Source organism: Tupaia chinensis, unplaced genomic scaffold, assembly GCF_000334495.1.
Source record: "Tupaia chinensis unplaced genomic scaffold, TupChi_1.0 Scaffold000415_1, whole genome shotgun sequence".
In the NCBI taxonomy this organism is placed as follows: Eukaryota; Metazoa; Chordata; class Mammalia; order Scandentia; family Tupaiidae; genus Tupaia; species Tupaia belangeri.
The window spans coordinates 2,374,985-2,396,647 of NW_006159920.1; the positions used below are offsets into that span (position 1 = coordinate 2,374,985).

At 34.8% G+C, this 21,663-nt stretch overlaps 1 protein-coding gene across 4 annotated transcripts in view; it reads left to right on the top strand.

Annotated features, from left to right (window-relative positions):
• The window catches only part of CCDC14 (coiled-coil domain containing 14), a 50,348-nt gene that overhangs the window by 14,398 nt on the left and 14,287 nt on the right, over positions 1–21,663 (top strand). For 3 of the 4 annotated variants that reach the window (XM_006154568.3, XM_006154567.3, XM_014590174.2), the window contains 5 exons: positions 4,015–4,251; positions 4,362–4,456; positions 8,403–8,919; positions 11,302–11,443; positions 20,364–20,446. In XM_006154568.3, the coding sequence (XP_006154630.1) occupies positions 4,015–4,251; positions 4,362–4,456; positions 8,403–8,919; positions 11,302–11,443; positions 20,364–20,446 (1,074 nt within the window). Of the gene's footprint in view, positions 1–4,014; positions 4,252–4,361; positions 4,457–6,445; positions 6,972–7,081; positions 7,177–8,402; positions 8,920–11,301; positions 11,444–20,363; positions 20,447–21,663 lie in introns of those variants that run through there. The other variant, XM_006154569.3, reaches the window with a different exon arrangement.

The following is a 21,663-nucleotide window of genomic DNA, read 5'->3' on the forward strand; positions in this document are numbered from 1 at the left end:
TCTTTATATTATTACTGTCAGCATGTTAATATTTCAGATATATGGATTTAAATAAAATATTACAAAAGGTAATTTTGCCTATTTTCTCTTTTTAATGTAGCTATTGGAAATTTTAAATTATACTTCTGGCTTGCATTATATTTTTATTAGACAACATCAGTCTAAACGAGGGGTCAGCACATCACAACCAGTTACATTTTATAAATAATATTTAGTTATTTTGTTTTATAAGTGAAGTTTTATTAGAACATAGTCATGCTAATTTAGTCATGTATTTTTCATGACTGCTTTTGAGCAGAGTTGAGTAGATGTGGTGAGACCATCTCACTCCTGGCCTGCTGCGCCTTTACTTTTTGGCTCTATCTGGATGGAAAAAATAATATACTTGTCAAACAATGCTTGTCCATCTGTGCAACAGTCAGTGCTATCAAACAAGTGCCTTCTGATTGATAGGTAAAATTCTGAGTAAGGTGCTTTGGTGTAATTAACATGAACAATAAAGTATACTTCATTTGTTTTTGTGTAGTAATGGGTTTATTTTGTTCTTGGTTGGTTTCATTTTAAAACTGTATGGTACTAACATAAATGTAATCTTTTATATCCGTTTATGGATTTTAATCTGCCTTGGATTTGTTTTAAGACTTTATCCCTTAAATACAAGTACCCAAGCCTTATCAGTAGAGTTTCATATGGACTGAGTTTATACAGGAGCAAAATAAGTCATTTTAACTCAAACTTTGATTTTTAAGAAATATATTTGGAATTTATTAATTTATATTGGATGATGACATCTGCTGGTAGAGGCATAATATTATAGCTCAGCTTTATCAGAGACTGTGAAAACAACTCCTTGAAAAGAAGGCGAATGAAAGCCAATCCCTAGGAAGGACCTGAGAGTGTGAAGTGTGAGAATTTTTCAAACCAGACAATTATAAGGAACCGAAGAAATCCAGCAGTAGGAGAGAAACCTAGGAATCAACAGGAAAGGATGAACCATGTGCTAGACAGTCATCCTGCTTTTAGATTCAAAGTTCAAATATTTTAGAGGATACTTTTCCACTGGATTTATTACCAAATTATGCTTCCAGTAAGAAAAAAATATTTGCTTTATAGAAATTTATTACCCAGTTTTGTTGTAGCTTATCTGTTTAGTGAAGATAACTGTTACTGCTTTTGGTTTTGATCACCTCAGAGTGAATATATTCAAAGGTATATTATTGCTATTTGATAGCAAAATTTATGAATACGAAATACCAGAAAAAGTTCAAGGAGAATGCATATGATAAAAAAAACTTCATGGATTTCAACATTTTTTGTACCAAAATAAACCCATACTTTTTTTTCCATTAAGTTTTTGATGTGTACTCATATTTACTTGTCTTTCTTAAGACAAAGTTTGAGTTAAAATGACCTATTTTGCTCCTGTATAAACTCAGTCCATATGAAACTCTACTGCATCTAGAAGGCTGGCAGGTGGCATAGTGGTTACAGGCACTGGACTCCCACATGGCCAACTGCTGCTCAAGTCCTAGACCTGAAGGCGTGCTTTCTCTCTCTCTCTCTCACTCTCTCTCTCTCACTCTGTTCTTATTTGGTCAAATTAAGATAAGTAAATGAATAAAAATAAAGTTAAGTAACATAATTAAAAAAAAAGAGTTGCATCTATGTGGTGTGATATTAATTTATTGAGTTTTTACTGTATGCTAGACACTGATTTAAAAACTTTCCAAGTTTTATTTAACTCTCATGAGTCTTAGGAAGTATTCTTACCACCATTTTTCTAATGAGGAAGAGTAGGTCAAGAGAGGTTAAGTAATTTGCCAAAAGTTACTCAACTAGGAGTTGTATTTGCCTTAGAACTGTATTCATAGGAATAAATTCTAGGGGACTCTATGCTTTTTTTTTTTTTTTTTAATTTGCCAGAAGGTGCATGCATTCACCAGAAAGACACAGAGAGAGCAAAAGAGTGCTCCCCAGAGGGATTGGTCACGCCAGAATCCCTTTTCCATTTCTCTCTCCTTTCAGGATTTTGGACATGTACGTAAATATGTCTAGTGTGTTTTTAAGCCGCTGGGTCTGGCACTTGAACCGTGATGTCAACCCTGTGGGATCTAGCCATCTTAACCACCATGCCATGCGCTGGCCCTATACCATTTTTTTTTTAATTTTATTTTTTCAGTTTTTGGAAAATTAAGGAATAATTTTCATAAGTAATTTAAAAATAAATGAATTTCAATACGTTTTTGAATATGTATATAACCATATAGTCACCACCCAGATCAAGACATAGAACATTTCTGTACCATACAAGTCTCACTTCCTGTCAGTATTATCACCACCACCTATACTCATCCTTGGGTAATCACTTTACTATCTTCTGTCTTCATTTGCTACTTTTGCCTGTTTTTGAACTTTATCTAAATGCAATAGTGCAGTATGTACTCTTATGTCTGACATCTTTCACTCAACCTTATGTCTGTTAAATTTATCCAGGTAGTTTTGTCATAGTTTTTTCCTCATTGTTGTGTAGTATTTGAGTATGTGAGTATACTACAATTTATATTTCTATCTTTTTGTTTTCATGTTTTGCTTACTGCAAATAAAGTTGATGTGAACATTCCTGTTCTTGTCTTTTAGTAGACATAGGCATCGTTTCTGTTAGGTAAACATAGGAGTAGAATTATTGTGTCATAGGATATGTATATTTACCTTTGGTAGGTATTACCTAACACTGTATATTTTTCTAAATTTATTTTTTATCATGATAACCTTTGATTAACCAAAACATTCTCATTTCTGTTAGTAGTTTATAAAAAACATTTGGGAAAGCTGAGCAAAGTATATCCCTGTAGTCCTAGGTATTCTGGAGGCTGAGACAGCTAGGATCATAGCAGCCTGAAAGAGCTGCCAGGTGTGGTGGCATGTACCTGTAGTCCCAGTTACTGGGAGCCAGAAGCATGGTCATGACACACCAAGACCTTGCCTTTTTTTTTTTTAAAAGCATTTGAGGTATTTGAGATAGAATCTTATTAGAGAAATAGAATTAAGATTTTCATACCAACCTGTAGGGTAGAGCTAGGTAGAAAAATTGTTTTCTTTTCATTGATTTGTTTATCAATAGCAGATTTCTACTTTGTACATAAACTAATACCAGGCTCTTTGGGAGAAAATAATGAAGTATGAAGAATAAGGTGTAGTCCTGCCTGAAGAGGCTAGTAGAGAAAGAAAGATAAGCACTATGGGGCAGTATGTCAGTGATGATTTGCATAGGCAGCATGTGCTCTGGGGTGGTGAAGAGCTGTTATTGGACTGGAATGTTTGGATCGAAAAGACTTCATGGAAGAGGGAAGCTTGCAGAAGAACGTTGGTGAGTGGGTGGAACTGAATTGGAAGAAATGGTTTATCATGAGCAATATCATAGGCAGGTGAGAAAAGCTTGTTGGGTGTCTAAATTGGCTTGGCAAGAATGAAAATCTTGAGTTGGAGGTTGTGGGAAGATAGTTGGAAAAACTTTTATGTAACTTTATATGCCAGATTGAGATGGATATTGGGGAGTTCAATGTGTAGATTAAGGTTTTTTTGGGGGGGGTCTCGAAGATCTGATTTTTTTTTTTCTTCAAAGCATTAAAATTGTTACAAGGTATTCTGAGTTTCCTATTCCATTTTTCTCTGAGGGCATGGGCTAGGGTCAAGGTGAAGGAATTTTATTGGACTTTAGGGACAGTATAAAACCCTTATGAGATGTATTATAAGTGAAGGAGAGATGTTATAAGTAACATTCAATATAGGCTTAAAGAATTAATATATATGGTTTTAGACTGAGGAAACTTACTTTTGTTAGTTATTTTCAAAAGGGAATTTGAAGTGATTTTCTTTAAGGTCAGGTAATAGTGATAAAGCCCTTCTGTGAAGTATACTTTGAACTGAACTACTTCTGAGAGTTCTTTTTCCCCTAAGATATGGTAAAAGTTTTTGAAGAATCATATTTCAGGAACCTTTTTTTCTTCACATTAGTATCTTCAGATAATAAGAAACAGATACCTAATGAAGCTTCTGCTGGAAATAAAAGAGAAACATCAGACATAGCACAAAACTGGTCATTGCAAGATCATTATAGAATGTATTCACCCATAATATACCAAGCCCTCTGTGAGCATGTGCAGACTCAAATGTCACTGATGAATAACTTGGCTTCAAAGAACAACCCTAATGGAATTCCTTCTGTATCTTGCCATTCTGTGTCTGGTTCTGGTTAGTATAAATGATATTTTTAAAAGCATGAATGTAAGCTCTAATTAAATTGCTGGTTATTGTATAAAGTATATGAGATGAAAATGATTTTTTTCCTCTTACTTTTTTAGAGTCTCAGGCAACTGTACAATCTAATTATGGCTGTTGTACTTCTACACCTGTCTGGTCACCTCAGTGGCCATCCTGCCCTCCAGTGATTCATTCTGTGGGTACAGTTTATATACCATCCAAGTAATTATTTGCTTATAGAAATTGTCATCCTAGGAGGAAGCATTGTATATAATGATTATATCCTAATGCACTAAGATATAAAGACCAATTATGATTTCAAGTTATTTTTTATGAGAAAAGCTGCCTATTTATTAAGGACTCTAGTAAGGAGGGAGGAGAGGAAGAAATAAGTAGAAAAAGGAAGTAAGCCATACTCACCACTCAAGCAATAATTGCTGTTAACACTAATAGAGTACTTTCTCATCATTTAATTCTCTATATAAGTTTTGTTTTCTGGCTTTTATTTTTTTGTTTGTTTGTTCTCTTTTAATATTATAATTAAATCTTATATATTTTTATATACTATTTTTACTTAACATTTTATTATAAACATGTTTCTCTATTAATATTACCCTTTGTGAATTTTTAATAAGTTAAGATTATATTTTGTGGATATACCATAGTCTATAATTTCCATGTAGTTAGATATTTATATAACAGCTAATTTTCTCACTGTTGTAACATTTTTCTAACTATGTGAGTACAAAAACTCTTTGAAATATTTGAGCTTATTTTCTTTTGCTTTTTTTTTTTTTGAGAGGTTTTTTTTTGCTTTAGGGCATGCACTCTCCCTCCAGAGAGAGGGACGAAAGTGAGAAATCACCCTGTAGGGGAGATGGCCATGCCGCAGTCCTTTCTCCTGTATTATCCTCCTGGATCTTAGGCGCATATATGTGCCAGGCATGAGTTTCAGGCTGCCAGGTCTGGGACTCAAACCGTGATTTGCCATATGGAAGTCCAGCAACATAACCACTAAGCCATCTGCTGGCTCCTTTAGCTTGTTTACTTACAATGCAATTTCCCAAAGTGGAAATGTTTATTTTAATCCCAAAGTGGACTAATTTTTGATGCCATTAAACCATGTATGGAATTTATAAACAAGAATTATTGTGTCATAGGATATGTATATTTACCTTTGGTAGGTATTACCTAACACTGTATATTTTTCTAAATTTATTTTTTATCATGATAACCTTTGATTAACCAGAACATTCTCATTTCTGTTAGTAGTTTATAAAAAACATTTGGGAAAGCTGAGCAAAGTATATCCCTGTAGTCCTAGGTATTCTGGAGGCTGAGACAGCTAGGATCATAGCAGCCTGAAAGAGCTGCCAGGTGTGGTGGCATGTACCTGTAGTCCCAGTTACTGGGAGCCAGAAGCATGGTCATGACACACCAAGACCTTGCCTTTTTTTTTTTTAAAAGCATTTGAGGTATTTGAGATAGAATCTTATTAGAGAAATAGAATTAAGATTTTCATACCAACCTGTAGGGTAGAGCTAGGTAGAAAAATTGTTTTCTTTTCATTGATTTGTTTATCAATAGCAGATTTCTACTTTGTACATAAACTAATACCAGGCTCTTTGGGAGAAAATAATGAAGTATGAAGAATAAGGTGTAGTCCTGCCTGAAGAGGCTAGTAGAGAAAGAAAGATAAGCACTATGGGGCAGTATGTCAGTGATGATTTGCATAGGCAGCATGTGCTCTGGGGTGGTGAAGAGCTGTTATTGGACTGGAATGTTTGGATCGAAAAGACTTCATGGAAGAGGGAAGCTTGCAGAAGAACGTTGGTGAGTGGGTGGAACTGAATTGGAAGAAATGGTTTATCATGAGCAATATCATAGGCAGGTGAGAAAAGCTTGTTGGGTGTCTAAATTGGCTTGGCAAGAATGAAAATCTTGAGTTGGAGGTTGTGGGAAGATAGTTGGAAAAACTTTTATGTAACTTTATATGCCAGATTGAGATGGATATTGGGGAGTTCAATGTGTAGATTAAGGTTTTTTTGGGGGGGGTCTCGAAGATCTGATTTTTTTTTTTCTTCAAAGCCTTAAAATTGTTACAAGGTATTCTGAGTTTCCTATTCCATTTTTCTCTGAGGGCATGGGTCAAGGTGAAGGAATTTTATTGGACTTTAGGGACAGTATAAAACCCTTATGAGATGTATTATAAGTGAAGGAGAGATGTTATAAGTAACATTCAATATAGGCTTAAAGAATTAATATATATGGTTTTAGACTGAGGAAACTTACTTTTGTTAGTTATTTTCAAAAGGGAATTTGAAGTGATTTTCTTTAAGGTCAGGTAATAGTGATAAAGCCCTTCTGTGAAGTATACTTTGAACTGAACTACTTCTGAGAGTTCTTTTTCCCCTAAGATATGGTAAAAGTTTTTGAAGAATCATATTTCAGGAACCTTTTTTTCTTCACATTAGTATCTTCAGATAATAAGAAACAGATACCTAATGAAGCTTCTGCTGGAAATAAAAGAGAAACATCAGACATAGCACAAAACTGGTCATTGCAAGATCATTATAGAATGTATTCACCCATAATATACCAAGCCCTCTGTGAGCATGTGCAGACTCAAATGTCACTGATGAATAACTTGGCTTCAAAGAACAACCCTAATGGAATTCCTTCTGTATCTTGCCATTCTGTGTCTGGTTCTGGTTAGTATAAATGATATTTTTAAAAGCATGAATGTAAGCTCTAATTAAATTGCTGGTTATTGTATAAAGTATATGAGATGAAAATGATTTTTTTCCTCTTACTTTTTTAGAGTCTCAGGCAACTGTACAATCTAATTATGGCTGTTGTACTTCTACACCTGTCTGGTCACCTCAGTGGCCATCCTGCCCTCCAGTGATTCATTCTGTGGGTACAGTTTATATACCATCCAAGTAATTATTTGCTTATAGAAATTGTCATCCTAGGAGGAAGCATTGTATATAATGATTATATCCTAATGCACTAAGATATAAAGACCAATTATGATTTCAAGTTATTTTTTATGAGAAAAGCTGCCTATTTATTAAGGACTCTAGTAAGGAGGGAGGAGAGGAAGAAATAAGTAGAAAAAGGAAGTAAGCCATACTCACCACTCAAGCAATAATTGCTGTTAACACTAATAGAGTACTTTCTCATCATTTAATTCTCTATATAAGTTTTGTTTTCTGGCTTTTATTTTTTTGTTTGTTTGTTCTCTTTTAATATTATAATTAAATCTTATATATTTTTATATACTATTTTTACTTAACATTTTATTATAAACATGTTTCTCTATTAATATTACCCTTTGTGAATTTTTAATAAGTTAAGATTATATTTTGTGGATATACCATAGTCTATAATTTCCATGTAGTTAGATATTTATATAACAGCTAATTTTCTCACTGTTGTAACATTTTTCTAACTATGTGAGTACAAAAACTCTTTGAAATATTTGAGCTTATTTTCTTTTGCTTTTTTTTTTTTTTTTTTTATTTTTTTTTAGGTTTTTTTGAGAGGTTTTGCTTCAGGGTGCATGCACTCTCCCTCCAGAGAGAGGGACGAAAGTGAGAAATCACCCTGTAGGGGAGATGGCCATGCCGCAGTCCTTTCTCCTGTATTATCCTCCTGGATCTTAGGCGCATATATGTGCCAGGCATGAGTTTCAGGCTGCCAGGTCTGGGACTCAAACCGTGATTTGCCATATGGAAGTCCAGCAACATAACCACTAAGCCATCTGCTGGCTCCTTTAGCTTGTTTACTTACAATGCAATTTCCCAAAGTGGAAATGTTTATTTTAATCCCAAAGTGGACTAATTTTTGATGCCATTAAACCATGTATGGAATTTATAAACAATCTATTTTAGTCATGACCTTAGAATGTTCCCAAATTACAGAGTGAACTAATTAAGCTTTATAAGCTGGGATCTTTATTGTGCTGAGGAGAAACTCAGCTTACTTTTAAATTAAAAATATTTAAAAGTCTGTTTCTAATATTAGAAAGTCATTTTATAATATTTCTAACATGTATGGTGTGAGTTTGTTATAATTAATGTTGGCAAGTGAGTGCTTACACTTTTGAAGGCTTAACTTGTTTTTTTTTCTTTCTTTAGGAAGTTCACACTGATTATGACAACCAGTTTGCATCACAAGGTAAAACAATTTCTGTGAACTGTACTGATGTCCTAAGGAATTCGTCTAATACCAGTTCTGGAGTTTCATGTAGCCTTCCTAAAACCGAGAAATCAGCTGTTTCAGCATTTCAGCAGCTAGGTCCGGCTAATGGGATCCTGCCACAACAAGGAGTTGCTAAGGAAGCAGACCTAATAAAGTATTTTCAAACATATATGTCTCTGTTTCAATGTCATGGAAAGGAAACTCATCTGGACAGTCAGACACACCAAAGCCCCACTCGATCACAGCCAGCCTTTCTGGCCGCCGATGAAGGAAAATGTACCAGAGAACAAATTGGAGATGCCACAAGTGAAGGAAAGAATTTAAACGTCCATATGCGAGATACGAAAATAGTCAAGGATATACAGAAGGCAAAAAATGTGAAGCAGACTGCCGAAAAAGTTAGAACTATGAAATATTTGTTGGGAGAGCTCAAGGCCCTAGTAGCAGAACAAGGTACATGAATACTTTCCTTATTTCTGCAGTACATACTATTGATATTTAGCCATCATTTAAAGTGAGAGTAATTGACATGGAGTTTGTGGTATTTTCCATAGAACAGTGTCTTGAGCTAATAAGGAAATGAGTTCTGCCTGTTGTGTTCTTATTTTTTAAGTGTTGATCCCTTCTTATTTCCTGTGGATTTGAAATATGTTAGGAAACATCAGACATTCAGTCTTTTGCTTCTAAGTGTATATTCATTCTACTTGATAACAGACCTTGAAAAGATTCAACCAAAGAGAATCTATAGACATAAAATTTTAGGCCCCCTAAATATGACTGATTATTTTTTTCTATTTTAAAAAGTTGTGAGAGTGTTCTTACTTTTTTTTCATAGCCAACTGTTATGTTGTTCAATAAATCTCACTTTGAGGAGTAACCCAAATCTTTTTATGTCCTTTTTAGTTTATTTTTAGGATTTTTCTTAAATCAAGAAAAATGTCCTAGAACCAGGTTGTATTCATTTGTTTTTTATTCTGTATAAATATTCTAAAGTAATGTGTTTTGCTTGGAATGAGTTACAGATTTATCTTAGAAAACAGAGTCAGGATTGTGAAAGAACTGATTAACTATTTTGCAGACTTACCAAAAAAATAAAAGTAAAAATCTCAAAATTCTAAAGAATACAGCACCATAAAACTAAAAGTTGAGTATATTAAAATTGTTGTTTTCACACCTTCAACTTATTGCCATTCTTATAACCAAAAGCTTAATTATGGCAGAAGTAATAAGAACAACATTAGCTATCATTTGTTGAATACTTTTTACGTGCCCAGCACTGTGCTGTGTTTTACATGCATTATCTATCTCATTTAATCCTCACAGCAACCCTCTGAGGCCCTATTACTACTCCTAATTTACAGATGAGGAATCTGGGGCTTGGAGAACAGTATCTCATTTAATCTTCTCAACAACCCTGTGAGGTACTGTTTTTAATCTCCGTTTAACTATGAACTCAGGCTTAAAGCAGTTAAGTAGTTCAGATGTTGGTAAAGGACATAAAATTTCAGCTGGGTAAGAGGAAGTTCAAGAGATCTATTATATAGCATGGTTCCTATTGTTAATAACAATGTAGTGTATCCTTGCAAATTGCAAAGAGAGTAAATTTTAAGTATTCTCAACACAGAAAGAAAAACCTATAAGTATGTGAGGTAATGAGTATGTTAATGAGTTACATTTAGCCATTCCACAAAGTATCTGGGAATCTTTTAAAAAATCATGGAAAAGGTACATTACTAAAAACTGAATGGAGTTCAAAATTTTTGCACCAAAATAATTACTCACACTTTAATTCCATGTGTCCATGAACATTTAGAAGCCCCGTCATATATATATTTCAAAACAACATGTTGTATATGGTAAATATGTGCAATTTTTGTCAGTTGAAATTTTAGTTGACTAAGATTATATCTGTAGAAAGCAGTAACTGGTTACAGTGGTTTACTGTGTACAAGTACTTTTCCTCAGGATGTTAAACTATTCATGGAATTGAATAAATTCTTGTAACTTAGAATATACTATCAACCTCTTTTGGGTATCAATTAATATATAGTTTTAAATATTTTCAGTCCACAGAAAATTTGAATGATAATGAAGGGACAAAAATAAAAGAACAAAAATATCTAATAAGTACTTTCTGCCTGTGTCTGTTTCCCACCTCCAAAACTAATCTCTTCTCCACAATTAATAACAAAATGGTACTTATTCCTTTTGATTCCGTGTCAAATGGGTCATGTGTGGCTGGTCGTATTATAGCTACTTTATAAAATTAATGAAAGCATAGCAGACCCTTATTCAGTCTTTTGCCAGATGAATCACCTACAGTAAATTACTCGCTTACGCCAAGATCAGAGGTTGTGTAGCAAATGTTAGTACTGTACCTGATGGTGGGAAACCCTGTAGCGATCAGGAAGCCGTGACAGTCCTCTTCTAAGTATGAACTAGGAGATTATGTGTAAACCTTTCTTCTAGATTCTTTAACTGAAAAAAAAAAAATCACTAATAATCTTGTGCTTTAAGATTAATCTTGGGGGAACCAGCGGTTAGCGTAATGGCTATGTTGCTGGACTCCCACGTAGTCGACCACAGTTCGTGTCCTGGACCTGGTGGCTTAAAACTCACGCCAGGCGCGTGTGTGTGCATGCCTAAGATCCCAAGAGGAGAATGGAGCAGAAGGGATTGCGGCATGGCCATCCCCCCTGGGGGGTGATTTCTCGCTTTTATTTACAACAGGTGTACAATATTTGTAACCCTTTTCTTTTTTAGTAATATATGCTAATAATCTTGTCTAAAAACAGTTTACAATATTGATTTTACTTTTTTCTTCTGCCTTTATAGAAGATTCAGAGATTCAGAGGTTGGTTACAGAAGTGGAGGCATGTATAACTATGCTTCCAGCAGTTAGTGGGAACACAGATATTCAAGTAGAAATAGCATTGGCCATGCAACCATTGCGAAGTGAAAATGCTCAGTTACGGAGGTAAGGGTCACTCTTTGAATATTTTTATGTGTGTGTAGAAATGTCTCAGGTCCAGAACAAAAGTGCCAAATGAAATATCTAGGACTCTAGGACCAGTAGTTAGCATAATGGCTATGTTGCTGGACTCCCATGTAGTCGACCATGGTTCGCGTCCCGGATCTGGTGGCTTAAAATTCACGCCAGGCGCGTGTGCGTGCGTGTCTAAGATCCCAAGAGGAGAATGGAGCAGAAGGGATTGCGGCATGGCCATCCCCCCTGGGGGGTGATTTCTCGCTTTCTGTCTCTCTGTCTCTCTGTCTGCCTGGTGAGTGCACGTGTCCTATAGCAAAAACCTCTCTCTAAAAAAAAAAAAAAAAACAACAAAAAACAACAAAATAGACCCAACTAGGACTCCATAAGGAAAATAGATTTGCTGTCTTTTTGTATTTCTACTTTTTCTTCCTCATTTTCAAGAGTTCTACCGTTTTCTAACAATGTTATTACTCTAGCCCACTAGAACATATTTTCTCTTACTTATTTGTCGCTATTGTCACCTACCTGGATGTGTATAGACAGGAAAACGAAGTACCTCAGTGTATTTATCAGGCTAGTCTACAGTGGGTTTTGCTCAAATAACAAACTTCTAAATCTTGATGGCCTAGCACAGCAGAAGTTAATTTCTCCCTCATGCTACAACCAAGATGGGTCATTGGAGGCTGTCTTTCATCCTAGGAGGCGGGATCCAGGCTCCCTCCCCTCCATCTTATATGAGCCACTATGTCAGTATGTGTTCCAGGAAAGAGTTTGTACGTAAGGCAACAGGGCATTCATATGCACACTGACCCAGAAGTGATTATCTCACTACCACTTACATTTTATAGGCTAAAACAAGGTCACATGGCTCTCCTTAATATAAAAACCTGGGACATAACATTTTCCTATTCTTAGACTTTCAAGAAGGAAAGACAAATCTGATATGGGTGAACACTAGGCCCCACTACCACCAGCACATGTGCACACGCACACACACACACACACACACACACACACAAATACACACACACACCCCCACACACTTAGACGTAGGGAAAAACTCATTTAAATTCTTAGATGTTTCTTCTAGTCATCATAACTTCTTAACTTGTTGGAATTATATTTTTAATTTGTTCGGGAAAGATCTAAACCAGTGATCTAGTCTCAAAATTAGAAGGAATCACCCACATTTTATTAATAACTTTGAATATTTCAGAGATGGTCACCAAGACTTCATTAATATTCTTTGCAGATAATTGAGGTACATTTTCACATGCTTCTGCAGCACTGCAATGTGAGTCTATCCTGAGACCGTGCTACAGTTGCATGAACAATAGACATTGTACAAGATAGGACCTGCACACGTTTTTTAAGAAACCAGAAAAAAAGTAAACTAATTGAGAGTAGTTTACATTTACAGATTTAGAACCTGAACAACTGTGGTACCTGGTGAAATTTACTTGCTAAGGATTATTTTCCTATAGATCATTAGGGTTTTTTTAAATTTTTTTTTAGAGATTTTTGCTATAAGGCACATGTGCTTGCCGGGGACAGACAGAAAGTGAGAGATCACACCCCCAGAGGAGATGGTCATGCTGTTGTCTCCATTCTCCTCTCAGGATGTTGGGCACACATGCACATACTCTCAGCATGAATTTCAAGCCTCTGGGTCCAGGACTCAAACTGTGGTTAGCCATATGGGAGTCCAGTGAACGTAGGATATAAGATGCGTTTGCTGGGTTTAAATTCTATAATTAATTTTTTAAGATGAAAACCAAGAGTAAGTAATTATAATGTTAATGAACGAAAAATACTACTAGCATTTGTTGAATGTTTGTTGTGTGCCAAGTTGTTGTTCTTTATACAAGGGGTCTTCAGAAATTTCATGGGAAATGCATAGGATGAGAAAACTATGCATGGATTTCAGAATTTTGCACCATAATAAACTCGTACTTTAATTCCATTTTTCTACGAACTTTTTGAAGTCCCCTTGTATGTGTCATAATCTCCTTAAATGCTCACAAGTAGCTCTGTGAAGTGGGGATTATGTTATTCTTATTTAGAAATGAGGAAACCAAGGCACAGAAAGTTTATGTAACTTGTCAAAGGTCACATACCTAAGTTACAAAGTCAAGACGATTTGATTTTAGAGTGCAATGATCTTAACTTGTAGACTTCTGTAGTGTCTCCAGTAGAAAAGTAGAGACTTATTTACACTTCACTATTTATTGGGTTGTCAGGAAAGTTATATGTTTTTCTATGCAAAAATGTGTTGTGACTTTCCCAAAAACCCAATAGGTACATCTTATGAAACAAAAGATTATATTGTAAGCCATTCAAAGTAAACAAGCAGAATATTTAAAGAAATGACAGTCAAATCATTGGTTTCTCAAATAAGCATATGAGCTCAGTCTTGGAATGTTATCTATTTTAATCTTGTCACAATGGGAAATATCATTGGTTCTTTTCTATTTCTATTCCTTAGAACATTTTTAAATTGCCTTAGGAATTAAATTGTAAGACACTCAAGAAAATGAAACTTATTATGTCATGGATTGTTTTTAATTTTTTAAAAAGGTATTATTAGTTTGATGTCTAGCCTAATTCCTCAGCCTTGGCACCAGGGCTTTCTGGCTATTTCTACTTACAGGGTGAATATATAGCATACCATTGTCACTGTTGTTTACTTGACCTTCTAATGGATGAAATACTGAAAATGAAAAATTTGTCAGATATGCTTCTTTTAGCAGAATGAGATTTCTAATAGTAATAGTGTAGGAATTTTTGTGCCACTTGGTAATCAGTCCTTAGTTGGGAAGAATCATCCATAATCTCCATTTCAAATAAAAACTGAAATGAATAGGCCCCTTCAAACATGTTTTTTTATATTTTTAATCCAAAAAATTTTTTTTCCTGTTTAGAGATTTGGAAACTACATACATTTTTTTTTAGAAATTTATCTTTCAGGACTTTCTTTGAGTTTATTGCCATCTTGTGGCTTTAAAAAAAACCAGCTAGATGTACTACTTCTATGATATCTTAGATGTTTGTTGTTTGGACTGGACAGTTGTTATATGAGACTTATTTTTAATTGCCAGAGGGTGCATGCCTCACCATAGAGAGAGTAAGAGAGAGAGAAAGCACACCCCAGTGAAGTTGGCCATACAGCAGTCCTTTGTCCTCTGTTTCTCTTTCCTGTCAGGATTTTGAACATACATGCACATGCACTCCACGTTTTTCAAGCTGCCAGGGCTAGGAAACTAACTGCAGTTGGCCATATGGGATTTGGCTTTCAAAGCAGAGATAGCACTTAACCACTGTACTATGAGGCTGCTGGCCCTTATGAGTGGCTTCTAACACAGTTATCCAATACTTAGCCTTCCTGGTTACCACCCACTATACATCTGTAGTGCCCCATTCATTTTGACCACCAAAAGCCCTGACGCATTCCGTATTTCCTGATGAGGGTGAAGGCTTAGTCACCTTTTATTAGGAACCATGGAACTAGAGAGTGCCTTAATATTTATAGAGCAAGTTAGAATTCATGACCACTTCTTGATTTTAGGCCCAAATATGCACCCACACAGAACGATAAAATGAAATAGGGGAGAATGTAGAAATTAAGGATGACATTCAGGTTTCTGTGTTTATAGTTTGACAGATGGCAACATAACTCCTCCACAAGGGAGCTACTAGAAGAAGAGTGGATTTGTTTGTTTTTTTTTTTATTTCATTTTATTTTTAAGTTAGAAGAGATAATAGGAAAGCCATTGAGTTAAGTTTTAGATACACTGAGAGCATCATTTAAACCATCTGGAGCTATGTATGATAATAAGTCTGTAGTACAGGAACAAAGTCCAGGATAGACATGTAGACTTGGGAGTTACTCACTGAACATGTTTTTACTAAGCTGGTACTATAGATCTGCCAGTGTTGTAGGTACTGGAGACAATAGTGATTTAAAACAGGTGATCTGTTATAGCATGTAAGTGATAAATTCAAGAAGGTATAGTATGTGTACACAGCAAAGGCTGAGCTGCTGGCAGTAACAGGAAAGAACAGAGGAAGAGAATCCTCTCAAAGAAACCTGAGAAGGAACAGCAAGGGACGTTACAGGAAAACTAAGAGTGATGAAACAATAGCCATGGAAAAACAAACTTGTAAAAGGATAGATCTTTGTATAACCTTCAGAATAAACAAACTGATGCCATAAGACAAATCACCCAAAGAAAATCCAGAAAAACTTGATACAGTATTCCATAGTCTTAAGGAAATTAAAAAATAATATGATTTCTCTTAAAGGGAAAAGAAGAGATAGAAAGTGCTTAAAGAATATAGTTAGTAAAAGGAAAAGAAAATGAGTTTAAGTAAGCTCAGAAAAATAACATACGCTGGTATAGTTATTCTACTTTAAGGACAGAAAAATACTAGTTTTTAAAAGGTATCCAAAAGAAGAAGCAAAGCAAGAAAAAAATGTTAGACTGGCCCCAATGTTTTCATAGGGATATTTATTGCCAGATGATCCTAGAACATCATTTATAGACAGCTAAGGGAATAAAGAATGCCCCAAGAATCACTTACGTGGTCCAGCTGTTCCTTTATTGTAAAGGTGATAGTCATATTCTCAAGCAGGGACTTAGGAAATACAGCACCTCTGGAATCCTTTAAAAACAAAACAAAAGCCTCTTGAATTGGAGAGTCAAGTTAACCCAGAAATGAATTCAAATAAAGAAGTAGACTAGAGATGAACGTTGAATCTGTACATTGAACTAAGATCACTGTGGAAGTTATGGTTCTAGAATAGGATGTGTTAGTAATATGGACAGTTAGTAATATCAGTTCCAAATGCAGTGTTTTTCAAATTCCATTTATGCTATTTAGTAATAATATTTCTTGAAGTGAAGAAATACCTGCTTACATGTACTTTATGGAATACTATTCAGCCATGAAAAACAAGATCCTGGCATTTGATAGAAGGTGGTCAAATATGGAAGATTTATTGCTGAGTGAATTAAGTGAGGATGTGAAAAAAAATATTGTATGTCTCCACTTAATATATACTGACTGTCCACTCTCTATGATAGAGACTGAAAGATTGGAGGACATAAAAGCATTGAAAATAGTTACGGACAATGGAGACACTGTGGAAGGAGGGTGAGAGAGGGGAAGAGTATAGGGAAGAAGATTGGGGGGAAAATAGAGAAGCAAGACATTTGTTGGACATAATAATAGTTTATTACCTATTGATGATAATGTGTATAGTATTCCCAACTGGATGGGTCTGAGGTGTTTTTCACGTTGGGCAAATTCTCTTTGCAAGCCAAATGTTGTACAGTGATCGAATGTATAAAAAAAAATAATAAAAATAATAATAAAATAAAATTTAAAAAAAGAGAAATATCTGCCTAAAGTTCATCAGGTCTGGTTTCACTTGTTATTTTCCTTCAGTTAAAATCACGTAATCGTATATGCAATACATAATATTTTTAAAAATATTTGCAATATTATTCTACTTTTTAGAAATTATGTCTAGCTGTTTTTTGTTTCTGTGTATGCTAAAAGTAAATGAATGGTACTCAGCAAATAATGATTTAATTCTGTTCCATATTATGCTAGAGCTTCTACCCAGAGCAATAGATAAGAGAAAAGAAATAGACATTGAAAAAGAAAGAAATTTAAAAAGCTGAATTCACAGATGATATGCAGTCTTTGAGAAAATCCTATGGGATGTACAAAAAAAAGCTAGAATTAATAAGCTTAGCAAGGTTGAAAAATATGAGATCAGTATACAATTGGCAATTGCATTTTTATATACTTGGAATAAATAGCATGTGTAACATACATTTTCTTTCTTTCTTTTTTTTTTTAAATTTTTTAATTTTAATTTGACCAGAGAGGGACAGAGAGAAAAAAAGTGAGAAAGCAAGCCACCAGCTTTAAGACTCAAACCACAATCGACCATATCCTACCACCATGCCACCTGCTGACCCACATTTTTTTAAGAGAGGATTTTTTCTTTTTTTAGTTTTTTTGCCATAGGGCTTGTGCACTTGCTGGAGAGAGACACAGAGAGAGAAAGTGAGAAATCACCCCCTAGTGGGGATGATCATGCCACAGTCCCTTAACCTCCATTTTCTTCTTGGGATTTTGGGCACATATACACATATGTGCCTGGCTTAATTTTCAGATCACCAGGTCCAGAGCTTGAACTGTGGTCTCCATTGTGGGAGGTCAGCATCTTACCCACTATGCCACCTGTTGGCCCATAGAATAATCATTTTCAAAAGACTGCCGTGAAAGGGAATAAAAGGAAGAGAATAGCTAGTTTTATAATTAGGTTGGAGAGAGTGTGGTTTTAAATGTGGGAGAAGTTTTAGTATGCTTCTTGACATAGGCAAGAGGAAGAAGCTGTAGATACAGAAGGTAAAAGGAATGGGATAGGAGCAGAGTCTTGAGGGTCTAGGAGGAGTTGGGATCCAAGGTGCAGGTGAGGCTCCTCTTTCTCTGAGCCGAGAAAAAAGTGAGGTTTAGTACACATATGAATACACCCTGGGACCAAGGATAACAGAGCTTGTTCTCAAACCACATTATTTTTAGTGAAAATAGGAAAGTACTTTATTGAGGGAATTAGGCTAGAGGTGAGAGGCTTGCAATGAGTGATGAAAAGTTTAGATTGGCTACATTTGAGAAGAGAAGATTCTTATTAGCCATATACAAAAAGATTGTCAAGAAAAGCTTCTATCCACACACTTGTTGTGTAAGAAGCCTCCACAACTGCTGTTTTTCTGGACTAAAAGAAGGATTTAAGTTGGAGTTCTCGGTCACCAACTGTGCTGCCATTTCTAGATTTATGAAGTGGAAATCTTTAGGGAAAATCAGGATTTGATGAAAACAAAAGTTAGTTTATATTATACTGTTGCAGCTTGCTTTTTATATTTTTTTTGCTTTGTAATGTATCTTGGAGATCTTTTCATGTTCTTGTAATGTGTGTATATTGGTATTTCAAAGCATATATATCATAACTTATGTAACATTTTAAGTTTCCAGCTTATCACTATTAAATAATTGTTGTGGCATCCTTGTATGTCTATAAGGTTGTAGGTGGTTTTGCACATAATACAAATATTTTTGAGGTGGATAACCTAGAGTTAGAATTATTTTATCAAAGATTATGAACATTTTACATTTTGTTGCCTATTGGCAAATTATCATTCCAAAGGGTTATATCAATAGACTCCTACCACTTGAGATAATTCATCTCCCTATGCTAGCCAACAAGTGTTACTTTCTTTTGTTTTTGTCAATACTGTGACCAAAAAAAAATCTCCTTGTTCTAAATTTGTGTTTTTTCCTGCTAGTGAAGCTGATCATTTAAAAAATATAGGATATTTTCTGTTTCTTACATGAACTGCTCATTCTTATTCTTTGTCACTTTTTACCAGGTTGCCTTTAAATGTTACAAACCTTTTGTCTGTTAAATATGTAGCAGATGTATTTCCAGACTGTTAATTTCAGAACAAGTTTCAAATTTTGATGTAGTTTAAGTTCTTTCTTTCTACATAGTTGCCGGATTTGAGTTTACTTAGGAATGCCATCTCCAATTCAAGATTACTATTTCTCCCTAAAACTTGTATAGGTAGACTTTATTTGTATATTTTATGTTTAACACTTTAATCAATCCAGAATTAACATACATGAGATAGAGTACTATCCTATTAGGTGCAGTAACAAAAATACTTTAATGCAAATTATTTTCAGGTAAGTAATTCTGGAAAAATAAGAGATGACCCTTTTTGTTTTAAACAATAACTTCTTTTCAGTAAAATACATTTGTATGCCTGTTTGTGAAAGAGCTACATATTGTAAAATTCATTGTTGGGCAAATTTGCCACTTATTAACATTCTCATTACTTACATGAACCATTAACTTTTCCACCTAATAAATAATTAGTGGCATAAATATTTGTTTCTCAAATTTTGAACATGTTACAAACATGAAACATATAGATATCTGAAAGCAATTCATCCCTGTGGGTATTCTAGTTCATAGTAATGAGAGATCTTTTAAAAATTAGATGATTTGACCAACAAGTGGCATGGAGGTTAAGGTGACTGGATCTCACATGGGCCCAGCGAGGTTGAGTCCTGGACCCAGTGGCTTGAAAAACATGCCAGCGCATGTGTGTGCATGCCCAAAATCCTTAGAGAAGAATGAAGAAAGGATTGCAGCTAGCCATGCTCCCTCAGGGGAGCTTGCTTGTTTTCTTTCTCTCTCAGAGTGCATGTGCCCTATAGCGAAACTTAAAAAAAAAAAAAAAAAAAAAAAGAGAGAGAGAGATGATTATAGTAATGAGGAAACAGAAAGAATAGCATAGGAGGGGAATGAAAAAGAAAACAAAACGATCACTGAAAAGATAGGAAAACAAGAACAAAATAGAAAAAATGAGAAGTTAAGCTTTTGGTAGTAAGGAGAGTTTTATGCTATCCCAGACAGTCTTTTAAAAATTACCCTAGTGAAGCCAGCAGGTGGTGTGGTGGTTGAGGTGCTGGACTCCCACATGACTGACCACGGTTTTAATCTCAGATCTGGGGGGCTTGCTTTCTTACTTCTTTCTATCTCTCTCTGGTGAGCACATGTGCTCACCAGATTTAAAAATAGTAATAATCATAATGTATGTTAATAATTATTTTTAAAATTGCCCTAGGCCCCTTAAAATAGTAGTAGTGTGATTTTTCTTGTTTAGTTCATGTAGCTTTTGTCCTGTTTGGGAGATGAGATGAATTTGGGGGTTCTAGTAGGTAGTGGGTACCACTGTTTATGTTTTGTTTATTTTCATAGAGTATCAAATGTTCTCCTTTAAATGAGCTTGGGATTCTTACATTAATGGTTCTTCATTATTTCCTTTAGGCAGTTGAGAATTTTGAGCCAGCAACTTAGAGAACAAGAAAAAACTCATAAGGCATCTGGTTCTCTGGAATCTAACCTTGAATGTAGGTAAAAGAAATCTTTAAGAATTGATATTAAATTTGTTATGGCTCTGGAAATGTTGATAAAGGATTGATCTTTCTTAATCTCTTTGTCTAAGTAGATTTTCTTTTCTTTTTTTAAACAACCTCTTAAAAATAGGTATAATGGTCCATATTAAAAATAAAAATAGTGCAGAAACACACAAAAATAAAATATCTGCGCTATCACTTTCCAATAATCTTTCCCTCTTTTTTTTGGAGGGAGGGGAACATTTTATAACTGTTTTGTTTCACATACATATCCTCTGTCCATTTATAATTGATTTATTTCCAAAATATTAAATACTTGCTATGTTCCAGGCACAACTAGAACCATGTACATACTTTTTCTTTAATAAGATTGTACTACATAGTCTCATAACTTCATTAATTCACTTAATGTGCTTCTTTCTCTGTAAGAACTATTGGGTCATCAGAAAAGTAATGACATTTTTCTCTGTTTTTCTATGCAAAATTCATAGGACTTTTCAGGTGACCAAATAGTTGGATATTTTGCTTATACAGCTCTACTATAATATATTTAAGGTCCTCTGCTGATAGATATCTAGGTACTTTTCTCGCTTTCTCCCAATGCAAAGAGTGCTGCAATGAAAATCCTGGGTCTATGTCTTTGTGCACGTAAGTTAAGATTTTTGTAAAATAGATTTTTAAAGCAGTAGAATTAATAAGCCAGAGCATATACAGTTGTAATTTTGACAGACTCTGACAAGTTGTCCTATGTATTATAGAACTTAATAAAGGGAAAAAAACTGTAGTAATACTACAGGAAAAGATGAGAACATGTGTATGTGTGTGTGTGTGTGTATTTTTGGGAAATTTTCCTAAGCCTAACAAACACTTGAGATGTCCCAGAGCAACAGATTGCTGGAAATGCGTCCTCAGATTTTTTTTGATAATTTCTGCACAGCAAAGTTATAAATGCATTAAAAATTATCAACAAAATAGGGAAGTTTTTTGCATGTGTGACCTAACAAAGGCTTAATTCTCTCCATACACAAACACATATACACACACATATGCAGGAAGAAATATGAGGATCCAGCAGCAGGAGCACTTTATAGAAGTGTTAACTTCATCAGAGCATTTTCAGAAAAGATCACTCTGGTTCCACTGTGAACAGAAGGTGGGAGATGGGAATGGGGGAGGGTGAGAGAGAAGAGCCCAAGAGAACAAGTGGGGAG